This window comes from Danio rerio, chromosome 6, assembly GCF_049306965.1.
Source record: "Danio rerio strain Tuebingen ecotype United States chromosome 6, GRCz12tu, whole genome shotgun sequence".
Classification (NCBI taxonomy): Eukaryota; Metazoa; Chordata; class Actinopteri; order Cypriniformes; family Danionidae; genus Danio; species Danio rerio.
In genome coordinates, this window is record NC_133181.1 from 41,558,637 (window position 1) to 41,572,979 (window position 14,343).

Below are 14,343 nucleotides of genomic sequence, written 5' to 3' on the forward strand. Positions count from 1 at the left end.
AGGCATCTGCAAGACTAAGATAATACTCACTTTTTTCCAAAACCTTTGTTCTCCTCTCGTGCATTTGCCATGCACAAAATGTTCTGACGGTTACAGTGATGTAACAGGTCATAACCTTTTGGAGAACACTGGAATGTGTGAGGCACATAGAATGTTACTCCATTGTAGGTCAAAGATCAAGGACAGCCAGCCAATCAGGATGCTGAACGGAAAATATATTAAAACATGCATTAAAATAATTGTAAAAAATCAGCAAACAAAATATTATCAGCAATACACTGTGTGAGTGAAAATAAAATTACCTCTATACTTTGGTGTTATAATAACTATATTATAGTATATGTTTATTATAGTATATATTTATTATAGATATATTTAATAAAGATAAGGAAGTTTTTTTTTGCTTCATACACAGCATTTAGCTTAATACCATGCAAAAATAGATAAAATTGTGTAGAATTTTACTGTTATTTGATCCTATTTATAAGCTAATATATACGGTAACTTTGTTTATAACACTGAAAATGGAAAACGAAGGGAAATCCCCTAATCTCTCTTGCTACATCTCGAATGAAAATGTTGAATGTAAAAAAAAAGGAAACTGAAAAAAAAGGTGTGGAGGCTAACGTTACAGTAATAACAAAAATATATATATATACATTTTAAAAACAAAACACCGTTTAACTCTTGCTAATACTTAATAATATATAATATCAATGCTAACCTTATTTGATTTTATTATGATCATTACACCTAAATAAACATTAGACACATTGAAGTAATCTTTAATACGGTTTTAACTATTTAAAAGACAGTCAATCTGAATTCATGGTATAAATTAATAGTAATAATACACGATACACTATATGGCTCTTTTCAGCTGTTATAGCTCAGTATGTTACTTTTTCAGCGATGAGCAAGTTGAACAGGTCGACAGAAGAAATATATGAAAATAGCCTACTTATTTTTTTCTGCAATACTGTATAGTAAATACGCAAAGCGCCTCAAAATATGCGGAAGATTTGGACCAAATTAAAGATATAATGTTATACTGACACAAAAGTTAACACGACTGATAAAGCTAATATTAGTCAGAAAACACAGATGATTTGAGTAAACATCGCTGCCGTGGCTAATAAGCTAGCCAGACAGCATATACACGACATAAAAGAAACATCATAAATTCAGACAGAAAAAACATGATAAACACGAAGACCCCTGTAAATGACGATAAAAACCACATCAACGATATAAAAAACAGCAGCGTGTGTATCCACGGGAGGAATAAGAGCACTGATGCGGCTCTTCGCGGCAGCGCGGTCCCATGGTGTAATGGTTAGCACTCTGGACTTTGAATCCAGCGATCCGAGTTCAAATCTCGGTGGGACCTCGTCCTTTTGAAAGTGCGGAAAAGCCACTGTAGTTGAAAATTAAAAACAAATAAGTTGTCTTGTTCAATTAGGAATCGCAAGGACAACGCTTCAGAGAGACAAACCGACGAGGAAAGTGATTATTTCAGCAAGAGCATGTTTACAAAGCAAGCAAGGACAGTGTCTTTGACATGAAGCATGATCACATGTCAGTGCTGAAGAGAAAATAAGGATATTTAGTAGCTGGTTACTTAAAAGGAGTCGAAATTGGGGACAATAAATGAACATTTAAGCACAATGAAAATGACCAGTGTTTGCTTTAATGGCCATTCTATTATGTAAACATTTGAAATAAGAGTAGAGCTATAATGGAATAAGTTGCATTAGTCCATCTTGTTCACATCGATTACTTTATAAAACCATTTTAGCTGTACTGTGGATGTAAGTGAAACGCTAATGTGAATCATACACTCAATCCACTTTATTAGGTACAACCTGCTAGTACCAGAATGGATCCGCTTATTTCATGACATATATTCACCAAAGTAATATTTCTTAAAGATTTGGGTGTATAATGATACCATCGGCTGCATATCCCAAAACTGGTGACTGTGGACGCTATTTGAGTTTAGTAAACTCCCTTTTATGTCCAAGTAACCAGTTTGAGGTGATTATTCTGTCAGATTAAGAAATGAAAATATGTGTACACTGTAAGCAACAGTTCACAGGTAGCCTGTGGTGTTTTATTCAGTTTGTTCTAAGGGGTGGAAAATATGCCAAGTAAATCTCACCCCAAACTATTATAGACAAACACCAGTAACCTTAACTGTTAATAAAGGGGAATGTGTACCCATGATTTCATCCTGTTTATGCTAAAATCAGACCTACCTGTAGCCTCTTTCCAGTTTTCTATTTTCCAGTTTTGGTGAGTCTCTTTAAATTGTGGACTTCTTGTTCTCATCCGACAGGAGTGTCACCAATGTGTTGTTCTTCTGCTGCTGTAGCTCATCTGCTTCAAGGTTTGATGTGTTGTATGCTCAGAGATGCTCTTCTGCAGACCTCAGTTGTACACACAAATTATTTGTTTGGCTTCCTATCAGCTCTGAACATTCTCCTATGACCTCAAAACATTTTCAACCATTTAAATGATGCTCGCTAGAAATTTTCAGGTTTTTTTGTACCCTTTCTCTGCAAGTCCTAGGTAAAGTTGTGCATAAAAATTCTTGTAAATCAACAGTTTCAGAAAGGCTCAATCTACATTCTGATATTCAATAATCACCATAGAGAACATGTACAATATTGATACAGTGAGCACTTCAAAATACAGTGAAAAATTATTTAAACTTTTATAGCGTTTTTAAACTTTAGTAATTCATTTTCCCACAAACATTTTCATGTTAATGTGACTCATAATATTGAAAATTTTGTGATTATCTATAGGCATTTGGTTCATTAATTCTGTACAGTAAGGCTCCATTTGTTAACATCAATCAAAAGCTTTTATTAATTTTAGGTGATGTTAATTTCTAAGTTAATCGAATAATGACTTAAAAATGTCAATTTTTAAAAATGAAATGGAGTTAATAACTCATCTTTTTTATTCACTACATTTTTATTTCAATGCATTTCACTAAATATTTTTGATTATTACACCGGTTAAAGTAATCTTTTTTGCAGCTTAGGTTAGTACTGTGATGATACCATATTTCAGTGATAGCTCAGCTACCAAATCTGACTACGTCGGACAGTTTGGACTGCTGGGTGAATCACTGGTGCAACCCTCCCTACTCTCCAAGAACTGTACTTAACCAGAACGAGCAGATGGGTTCCCAAAATCACTCTGGAACCCTCACACCCAGCATACTGCCTCTTTAAACTTTTACCTTCTGGTTGATGCTACAGAACACCAGAACAGCCCGACACAGAAACAGCTTCTTTCTTCAGGGAATCCATCTCATGAACACCTTATTATATTAATTGTGAAACAAACATCACTACTTTATATATATATACACTTATTTAACAACATGCCAATTTGCACATGACAGCTGCTCATATAACATTTTATATAGTATATATTTATCACAAATATATTCCTGATATATTTCATTCATTCATTTTCTTGCGGCTTAGTCCCTTTATTAATCCAGGGTCACCACAGCGGAATGAACCACCAACTTATCCAGCAAGTTTTTACGCAGCGGATGCCCTTCCAGCCGCAACCCCTCTTTGGGAAACATCCACACATACATTCACACACACACTCATACTGGACTGTGGTGGAAACCGAAGCACCCGGAGGAAACCCTCGCGAAGGCAGGGAGAACATGAAAACTCCACACAGAAACGCCAACTGAGCCGAGGTTCGAACAAGCGACCCAACGACCTTCTTGCTGTGAGGTGACAGCACTACCCACTGCGCCACTGCCTCGCCTCCTGATATATTTATTATCTGTTTTTTTTTTGTTTTCTGTTTTTTCTGTCATGTCTCTGTCTTTTTGTTGCAGTGTAGAAGCTCTGTCACAAAAACAAATTCCTCATATGTGTGAACACACCTGGCAATGAAGCTCTTTCTGATTCTGATTTATTCCAATGAACACAAAATAAGATATTTTGAGGAAAGCTAAAAACCTGCAACCCCTGACATCCATAGGAAAAACGATTATGTAAGTCAATGGTTACAGGTTTCCAGCTTTCATCAAAATATCTTATTTTGTTTAACAGAAGAAAGAAAGTTCAGGAAGGTTTAAGACAAGTGTGAGTAAATGATGACAGAATTAGATTGTTAGGGTGAACTATAACTCTTATTTTTAATAAAATAATAACTCTATGTTGTTATAGTTATGGCGACGCAGTGGCGCAGTAGGTAGCGCTGTCGCCTCACAGCAAGAAAATCGCCGGTTTGAGCCTCGGCTGGGTCAGTTGGCATTTTTTGTGGAGTTTGCATGTTCTCCCCACGTTCGCGTGGGTTTCCTCCGGGTGCTCCAGTTTCAAAAGACATGCGGTAGGTGAACTGGGTAAGCTAAAATTGTCCGTAGTGTATAAGTGTGAATGAGTGTGTAGGAGTGTTTTTCAGTGATGCGTTGCATCTGAAAGCTGCGTAAAACATGTACTGGATAAGTTGGCGGTTCATTCCGCTGTGGCGAGCCCAGATTAATAAAGAGACTAAGCTGAAAAGAAAATGAATGACGGAATGTTATAGTTATGGGGCGACACAGTGGCTCAGTGGTTAGCACTGTCGCCTCACAACAAAGAAGTCACTGGTTAGAATACCGGCTGGCCCAGTTGGCATTTCTGTGAGGAGTTTGCATGTTCTCCCCGTGGTCATGTGGGTTTCCTCCGGGTGCTCTGGTTTCCCACACGGTCCAAAGACATGCGCTTTAGGTGACTTAAATAAACTAAATTGGCCGTAGTGTATGTACGTGAATGAGTATGTATGGATGTTTCCTAGTACTGGATGGCAGCCGGAAGGGCATCCGCTGTGTAAAACATATGCTGGATAAGTTGGTGGTTCATTCCCCTGTGGCGACCACTGATGAATAAAGGGTCTAAGCCGAAGGAAAATGAATGAATGAACGTGACAGTTATGCTCTTAATAAAAATGACCATACCCCTCAAGAGAAAACAATGGGAAGCATATGATTACTGCAAACGTTTATTAATTAACTGGACATCAGATACTGTATATGAAAAAGAGTCTAAGCATTTATTTTCTTCATATTTTTCCCCTTCATTTTTATTAAAATACCAAATAAGTAGGAATTTAAAAATGCCTCAGTCACTAAAAATATGAATTTTGAAGCTCGTGAAGGCCATTTTGAATACAAAACACACAATCAAAACTAAAAACAAATGCACAAGGACGTCAAATCAAAATGAATGTAGATAAAAACAACACAATGACAGTCGCACAGCTTTGGTATCCTGAGTGCTACAATTAAAAGGCCCATTTTTTCAACCCAACTTAGGTTGGATTGTCAAAAATTTCAATCTATAATTTATTTATTAATCCATTTATCAGAAAAAACGTTGGCTTGTTATTGTTCTCATATAATTAACATCTATGTAATAAAATCGAAAATGACTTGCACTCGGTTTTAACATGAACTTAAATTACTGATTTACTCCAGATATGAATGTGGCAGAAAAAGAGGAAGCTTGAATATTGAGTTCAGTTTTGTGTGTGTCTTAATGACAAAACCTCTCTATATAAATATAAATAACAGTCAACATCTACTTCATACCATTTTGTCCTTGTCTTGTTATCCCGGGTTTTGTTTTCCTCAATACTGTGTTCATTTTCGCAGCTGTTGAGGTCCCAGCATGACTTTATTGATGAAGTTCACGATGGCTGTGGCGGGTTGCTCCGGGTCGAGCTCTGCAAACAGGTGACACACGTTTCCCAAAGCACCACTGCGCCGTGCAACAAATCCAAACATCCTACAGGAAACAAGTAGAAATATATCAGACACCTTGACAGAAAGGTGCTTATTCTGAGGAACCAAATACACTCCTAAATGTACATATCAGCGAAACACAACTCCAGAAAGGGTAGGAAAAGATATATATGAAACAGAATATAGGAGTGTATAAGTAAAGCACTTACTTGCAGGAAGTGTTATCAGCATCAACCCACCTGGCACACACACAAACACACACAGAGGCTAAGCAACATGTACAAGCAGAGCAAGTAGGAGAGAAGCATAAAAGACAGCAGGAAACCTCTTGAGGAGAAGAAATCTATGATAACAATGTCATGCTGACAGCCTTAGATGAGCACACGAGGCAAATACTTTCCTGCAGATCTTGTATTTTCTAGAGTTGAATAATATTAGGAGAAATAAACAGATATTTCTAGATTTACTTTGTCGGTGAGTCAATAGCTGTGTTTCCATCCAAACATGAATCTTTTTGGGTGAAAAAAAAATCCCAAATGCAAATTAAGTGCATTTCCATCAACTTGTTAGAGCGGCTGACTGTAGTATTGGTTACCTAGTAACCAACAGTATATAAGGTAGGCACAATGGAGTCCCCAGTGGGTGTAATGTTCGCTATAGCTGTGCTTAATTTCAGAGGCTGCATCCTCCAAAGGTGAGTCATTCAAAGTCCACACAGGCCAAAAAAAGCGTTTTGAAATGAGACGATTTAGCCTACAGAGGACGGATCTCATCACCTTGCACCCGTAACAGCTGCTGTTACTAAGCGTTAATAAAATTTACAATGACTTTTGTGCAGAATGCCTACTAGTGCAGAAGCCAAATATCAATCAGTATAGACTGACGTTTTTCCAGAAGAGAAGCTCGGACTAGATGTGTGCTTATATGACAGTTTTATGGTCAACAAACAGACTGGAATCTTAGCGAATACTTAATTCACATAGAGCTTGAAATCTGTACTTTTAAAAAGGGCTGGGCCATTAAATTATATGATATTGAATCGCGATAAAATTTACGTCATAACAATGATAAGCTCTGGACTTTTTACACTAAATTGATCTAAGAGCCAATCACAAAGCAGAATGTTGATATTAAAGATGTACCGAAATTTCAGCCATCGAAAATTTATCAGCCGAAAATATGTTATTCCATTTAATGGAACTTCTAATTTTTGTGGCTTCAGTCATTGTTGGGGAACTCTTTTAAGTCTGGAAGCATTAGCAACTTATATGGAAATATATATGGTTATTGTTAAATATGGAAAATAATTATTGAGATTGCATTTTTGCCGTATCACCCAGACCTACTTTTAAATGAACCAACAATACTTTATTTTGGTTACTATTTTTTTTGGTATACTATTTTGGTTTTGTAATCTGTATGAAAATAACGTAAGGTCCAGTCCGTCCTGTCAAACATACATCACATGACAGCAACCACTCAAATGCCCACAAACTTGTAAACAAAGAGTCGCTGTCATTTCTGGAGGAGATTCGCCATCAAGACCAAGTTTTGAATTACTTCTGAAGACCAGCGCAATCTGACGAATCATTATTCAGAGGATGATAAAGTGTAACACTGCTATAAGTCAGGTTGGTGTCATAATCTCGTTCTTTTCGAGTGCGCATTAGCTTAGGCAACCTGAAAAAATGCTGATTTAGTTTGATTTGAATATTTAGAAACTAAACTTATGAGACAGATGTTGTTTAATTCTATTGGTGATTCCAAATATGTAATGTAATTGTATGCTTAACTAACAGTTTTGAATAATTTGATGTTTTTCTATTTAGACAGAATGCCCGAGCATACTGCCCTAAGTCATTTCAAAAGATGGCCGCTGAGTGAAATGACTTGCCTTAAACAGACTTTGGTCAGAGTTTATTCTGCAAATGTGTTTCCATCTCCAATTATTCACGTTAACTTTTTTCACACTTCTATAGTTATATAACTATATTAATAGCTTTATTTATCAGGGGTCACCGCAATGGAATAAATCGCCATTTTATCTAGCATATGTTTTACACAGCGAATGACCTTCCAGCCGCAACCCCGTACTGGGAAACATCCATACACACTCATACGCTATGGCCAATTTTGTTTACCCAATTCTCTTACAGCGCATGTCTTTGGACCCAGAGAAAACCCACACAAACATGGGGAGAATGCAAACTTCACACTAAAATGAAAATTAAAATGTTTTTTTTTTTTTTTTTAAGAAAATTAAACAATTTTTTTTTTTTATCAGCTTTGTTTATTTTATTTGAGCCTGGCGCCAATGAGCTAATACTCATCATTTTTATTTAATTATGCCAGGGGTGCCCAAACATTTTTGTTTTTTAGGGCCAAAAAACAGATATCACTGAGAGCAGTGGGCCAAAATTTTAAAAATAAATAGAAAACATTACTTTAAATCGTATCAACTAATGCTTTATAGTGTAAATGACAAATTATTACAATAACATTTATAACACTGTGAAGATCAGTGCTGAATACACAAATCAAGCAGAATCTGCCTTTGCCTTCTTTTGCTCACTGATGTCTGCATATCCGTTGGGTGACAGTACGTATATAAAATTTTTAAAATTTATTTCTAAATAAAAAAATTATTTATTTACATTTCATCAAAACATTTCATATTTCAATTAGTTTTTTTTTGTAGCTTAGCAATAAAACAAACACACAAACAAACAAAAAAAAAAATGGTTACATTAAATTACAAATCACAGTACCTAAGCCATCCTGCCTCTTTTAATTCTCCCTCTCTTCTCAGATGGGATGGTGGGCCAAATTAAAGGTTACCATGGGCCAACTTTGGCCTGTAGGCCCTAGTTTTGGCATCTCTGATTTATGTGCAAAGTCTAAAGCATAATAGGATATCAAAAGGCATTGCTCTGTCATTCCTCCCCTTGTTCCAAACCTTGTTTGAGTTTCTTTTTTCTGTCGAAGATCATTTCTAGAATTGTGGAAACCACTAGCCATTGACTTATGGATTTCTATATTCATCAAAATATCTTATTTTTGTGTTTCATTTTTGGTTGAACTGTCCCTTTAAGAATTATACAAGATCTCTGACCACCTGGTCTGGGTTTTTCTCTGATAACAACCGACTGGATGTACATTATCTCTAATCATGCAGCCCTGCTAAGTTCAAAACAATACTTATTGGCTTGGCCATACAATAAGACAGAGTACATGAAAGCTGTAGTGCGTTTTAGATTGGTGCTGCGTTTTACCTTTGATCCAGTGGATCCACACTGCTGAACGTCACACTGTGAATTGGGTAATGTCGCCTGAAAAACAGTCTATATGGCAAAAAAAGAAAAAGATACAGATTAAGAATATGGATTTGATGCTTATCTGTGTTATGTGCTCTTCTTTGACCAGATAAGGCTGTTTTTACTTTATGATTAATGCCTTGGATTTGAGCCATAAAGGCCTGTAGTTTACTCGAACGTCTAAAATAAGTCACTTTAATCTCTTTTTTGAAGAATGAAGCTAAAAATATGCTGGGGGAGTGATATAAATGAAGCTGTGATATTATGTAGATTGTTTTGCTTGGCCGTGTGTGTTTGTACCTGCGCTGGTTATCAGTGAGGGTGATGCCCTGAGTGGACACTTTGAAGTGGACGACTGTTGGTGAAGGACGAGGCTCCTGGGTCAAAGTGCACTTGGTTGTTTTTGAGACGGCCTGCGGGCCCGTCAGAGACTCTGTTTCCACTGAGTTCAGGTAGAGAACGTTACAAGCTGACAATGACAGAGAGAAAGAGCTGTGATTAGTTGTTAGAGGGAGAAAGACAGCATTAATTTCTTTCAAAGGTGTGTATTTAATTATGAATATATGAAACTTTGATGTTTATCACTATCATTGAAAAATTGTATAAGAAATTAATAGTTTTATTCAGCAAGGATGTTATAAATTGATCAAAGGTGATTTATAATATAAAAATGCAGCCCAAAAGACTTTCAAAATATATACAAAATCCAAACTTCTAACAGGACATGAAGAAAAATATTGTTGTTTCATTTACGAAGATTTGCAAGTTTTTTCATCTTCTTACATCCATTGCAATGTTTTTTGTTGGTCATATATTTCTTGTATGTCACCATTTTTCCTTGTTTCATGCTTTATTTTACATTTTGCACAGATTTTGTATAGTTACATGATGGGTTTGTCTGTCTGTTTTTTGTTTTTCTATGTCTGAAAAACTTTAATAAATATATATATATATATATATATATATATATAAAAAAAACTTTTTTGTAGTGCAAGATAAATGTGTATCAATCCTAATACATTTAAAAACACCCGCTATCCCAAACTAAAAAATAAATAAATTTACTATCAAATAAAATGTAGTAATTAAAAGATGTTAATAAAACAATGTAAACTTAGTTATTTATAAAGAAATTGAAATGAAAATAAAACAAAATGTAAAATAAATACATAAAAACAAACAAAAAAATATATAAAAAAAATTATAAATCACAAAACCATTTAAAGGTACAGTAGGTGATCTGCCGCTTAGCATAATATCTTTGAAACACAGTCTCTCCTTCTAAACTTCTAAAGCCACGCCTCCTGAAACATGAACGCGCGCACTAACATGACAGTAGACAATCCACTAGATCATGTCATTTGCCAGTTAGAAAACTTTACAGAACTTTATAATACAATAATTCTGAATGAAAAACTATTATATCAAGCACGTTTTCAGTTGTGTAGCGAGCAAAACTTATATTGTACTTCATAATGTAAAGCAGACTAGGTGGAATAGCGCTATTTATTTATGTTTTGTTGTAAACTAAATAAAAATTTAGTCATTATTGATGCTGTAAAAGGTCTCTTATGAAATTGAAAATAGTCAAATCTTACACCAGAGGATTTCAGTGGCTGAACAACACTTCTGTGCATATAACACATTTGAACAACAAAATCTTGTTAAGCTTTGCATTAGTAAAATAGTTTTTTATTTATTTTTATTTATTATGAATCAATTTTTTTTTTATAGAAGTTTTTACGAAAACATAACACCCAATACTGTACACCATGTATAAATGTTAACAAAATGATCTCAGTGTTATTACCTGATACTAACTAGAACATACACCAAAATACTATCAAAAAAATCTGCAATTATACAGCACCATGAAAAAAACAAAAAAACAAACAAACAATAAAAACCTCAGCCAGATTAATGAAGTGAGAAACAAAACAGAATGACATACAAAAAGGAAGGAGAGAAAGAAAATACCACAAAAATAATTACGGAGACATTATTAACCTATCTAAGGAAGGGGCCCCATATTTTGTAATACATCTGTTTGCCAAATCTAGAGAAACGTAACCTTTCCAGCTTGAGGGCAGAAACTATTTCAGCTAACCATTTCAAAAAATGTGGAGGTATTGTGGATTTCCCCTCCATCAGATTAACTTTCTTGTCCAGCACTATGCCAAACTTAAGAGAGAGTTGTTGATGTTTAGGCCAAGTTAGAGCCTGGTGTGAACATCCCTAAAATAGTTTTAAAACATACTGTAACAATATCCATCTAAAAGAAATACTTCAGCCATGGTTTCATCCTTCCTTCAGCATGCAAAAGTAATACCAATATTGATTCAGAAATTTTAAAAGTTTTGATTCAGCATTTGTTTTTACTGCTCTCATCTCTCTCGTGTGCACAAGTGGTGAATGTGATGCATGTGCACGTACAAATGGCGGAATCTATGTGAACAGATGTGCAGATGTACAAATCTACATTTGTTGACAGACAGTTTGGGCTGCCTATCAGAATTATGGGAATTGTTAGCCCGACAATATTTAATTGGATGAAATCTTTTTGTATTATGCCTTACCCAGAACATAAAAATACATATAAATACATTTAGATCATTTACTTTAATTATTACTATTGGAAAAAGACTTTCAACCAACACAACAAAAATGTTTCCAAATAAAATTACCTACTGCACCTTTAATTATAAAACAATATATACAAATACAAAAATTATATTATTAAAAGTAATAAAAAATACTTAAATATAAAATTAAAAAGTAATTAAAACTTAATTTTTTTAATATAAAATAAATAAATTAATTAAATAATACAACAAAATAAAGTCAAACTACCTTAAAGAATAAACACAATTAAATCATAAAATCTAATTTATTAAATTAAATATTAAAATGTAAATCGAACAATAATGCTCACTTTTTAATTCTATAACATGAAAAATAAAGCAATCACCTGCCCCCTGTTTCAACAGGTCTGCTGCTGTGCTGGTATTCGTTCCACTTTGCAAATCTTGCAATTCACCAACAAGATCTGAAAGACAAACACAGCCAGATAGCTATCTTACTATCATTAAACGTGGAAGCACTGCCGTGTGTTTAAGTGTCTGTAAGACCTCGATCTGGAATACGCAGGACACAAGGAAGAGACACAGGAGTAATGGAGTGTTGATACACCAAAGCAGACAGAGAGCCTAGGAGAAAACAGACAATAGTCAACAGGGGGCGCCACTTTCAACACACAGCATTAGAAAAAACACATTTACAGTTTTTGTCTCATCTAAAGATATTAATAAATAAATACAACAAGATGGGATTTTTCTCCATGATTCATACATGCAGTATTAAAAAAAACGTATTAGAAATAACTAATTACTTTTAGCAGCGCACAAATAACCCCAACAACTCAAAACAAGTCTTTTTGTAGCAATATTATTGAAGTATTTTAAATATTACTCTAGTTTCATTGTTTGAAATGGAAGATCCTAAAACCAGGAATGCAAACCATATATAGAAACGCAAACGTAGTTGCATGCAGAAAAAGAATAGATAAATCAGGTATAATGTTGTTGATCTCACCGAAATATGTTTCATTTTGGCAGCCCTTGATCTTGACTCCTTTAGCGCCGCTCTCGATCAGGAAGTGTCTGACCAGCTGTTCCTGTGCGCTGCCCGGCTCTGTGTGGGAATTGGTGTGGGCTGGAGCTGTACTCACTTTCAGTGCCAATCCATACGCACCCTGGAATGAATTACTATCCCTGATGAGGAAGCAGCCTGCCTCCTTATCCTTCAGTACTGCGATCGCTAAATGAGGAAAGAGAGATTCATACTTCAGTTAACAACAGGTCTGTATTTACATCGCAAACTGAAGACTCGTTTACAACAATTAGATCTTTTATTTTTATAATGTTACATGCAACAACATAATGAAAAGGTACATTTGCAATGCATTATCATTATTTATTTATAGTTTTTGCTTTGCTAAAAATGTTAGGGAATAGGTTAAGTGTCATTCTTTTGGTTGATCATCCACTAAAACAAAAATTGCTAACATATTATAAAAGAAAAATCTGAATATCCATTTAAAAATAAATTGTATAGTTATAGTATTATTATATATAGTTATTAAATAGTTAAAATATGTTTAATACTTTTACTTGCATTTATATTTGCATTTATTATCGATTATTCATGTTGGTTAAATATTTCACCAAAATACAAACACTATGTTATTATGACTGATAACTGAAATGATACACTGTTTCAGAATGGAAGCAGATGGATAGATTTTTATTTAAAATTACCAAAACATTTTTTTTCCTTTGAATTAACTTACAAGTATTCATTGTTTTTATTGTTTTTCATTCAGTGTTTGCAAGAAACTTGCTCTTCAACTTGTTTTGCCAATTTTTAATTATTGCTATATTGTTTATCAGAATGCGTCTAAAATTAGATCTTGCTCCCCTTAATACGGCATATAATAGACTTTGCAGATTTGTTCTGTGTTGTTCTTTTCACACACATCATTGTTTAATGTATGATCTGTTGCAGTAGCCATCTATTATTTACAACAATATTTTGTATGTTTTCCCTCAAATGATCAATTTAGACATTCTGTTTAGACTTATTTTTTTGTTTCTCACTATAAAACATCTATGGGTAAAAGAGCTTTTATGTTTAAGGGTCCAACAGATTAAAATACTTTACCTGCATTCAATACATTTGATCCATTACATCATTTAAGGTCTTTAAGCAAACTTTGTTATATTTTACTTTGGATTGTACTCGTTTTTCTTGAGGATGTTATTTATTTGTTGATTGGATTCACTAATCTGTACATAGTTTTTCATACGTATATATACGTATGTGTGAATTTATACTACTTTTATGATAGTTTAGGCTACATCATCCACCCTTAACATATACAGTTGAAGTCAAAATGATTCACCCTCCTGTGAATTTGTTTTCTTTTTCAAATATTTCATAAATTATATTTACCAGAGCAAGGAACTTTTTACAGTATTTCCTAAAATAATTGTCTTCTGGAAAAGGCTTATTTGTTTTATTTTGGCAAGAATAAAAGCAGTTTAAAAAAAAAAAAAAAAAAAAAAACATTTTAAGGTTAAAATTAAAAAATGTAAAAAATAAAATTAAAATTAAAAGCAATTTAAGCTTTAAGCAATTTTTTTAAATGGCTACAAAGAAAACTATTGTTATACAATGAATTGCCTAATTACTCTAACTTGCCTA

The 14,343-nt window shown here is 34.2% G+C and overlaps 1 protein-coding gene and 1 non-coding gene across 3 annotated transcripts in view; one reads left to right on the plus strand and one right to left on the minus strand.

Annotated features, from left to right (window-relative positions):
- The first annotated feature begins 1,318 nt into the window (after window positions 1–1,318).
- trnaq-uug (transfer RNA glutamine (anticodon UUG)) lies at window positions 1,319–1,390 on the plus strand. The gene has a single exon. It is a non-coding gene; the product is annotated as a tRNA-Gln (tRNA).
- A 3,621-nt stretch (window positions 1,391–5,011) lies between these two features.
- tns2b (tensin 2b) overlaps window positions 5,012–14,343 on the minus strand; it is a 37,093-nt gene continuing 27,761 nt past the window's right edge. The window contains exons 20-26 of one of the 2 annotated variants that reach the window (XM_021471813.3): window positions 12,673–12,897; window positions 12,210–12,287; window positions 12,050–12,127; window positions 9,382–9,550; window positions 9,040–9,108; window positions 5,977–6,006; window positions 5,012–5,810 (exon numbers count right to left, since the gene is read on the minus strand). In XM_021471813.3, the coding sequence (XP_021327488.2) occupies window positions 5,666–5,810; window positions 5,977–6,006; window positions 9,040–9,108; window positions 9,382–9,550; window positions 12,050–12,127; window positions 12,210–12,287; window positions 12,673–12,897 (794 nt within the window). In that variant the 3' untranslated portion in view covers window positions 5,012–5,665. The remainder of the gene's footprint in view (window positions 5,811–5,976; window positions 6,007–9,039; window positions 9,109–9,381; window positions 9,551–12,049; window positions 12,128–12,209; window positions 12,288–12,672; window positions 12,898–14,343) is intronic. The other variant, XM_021471814.3, reaches the window with a different exon arrangement.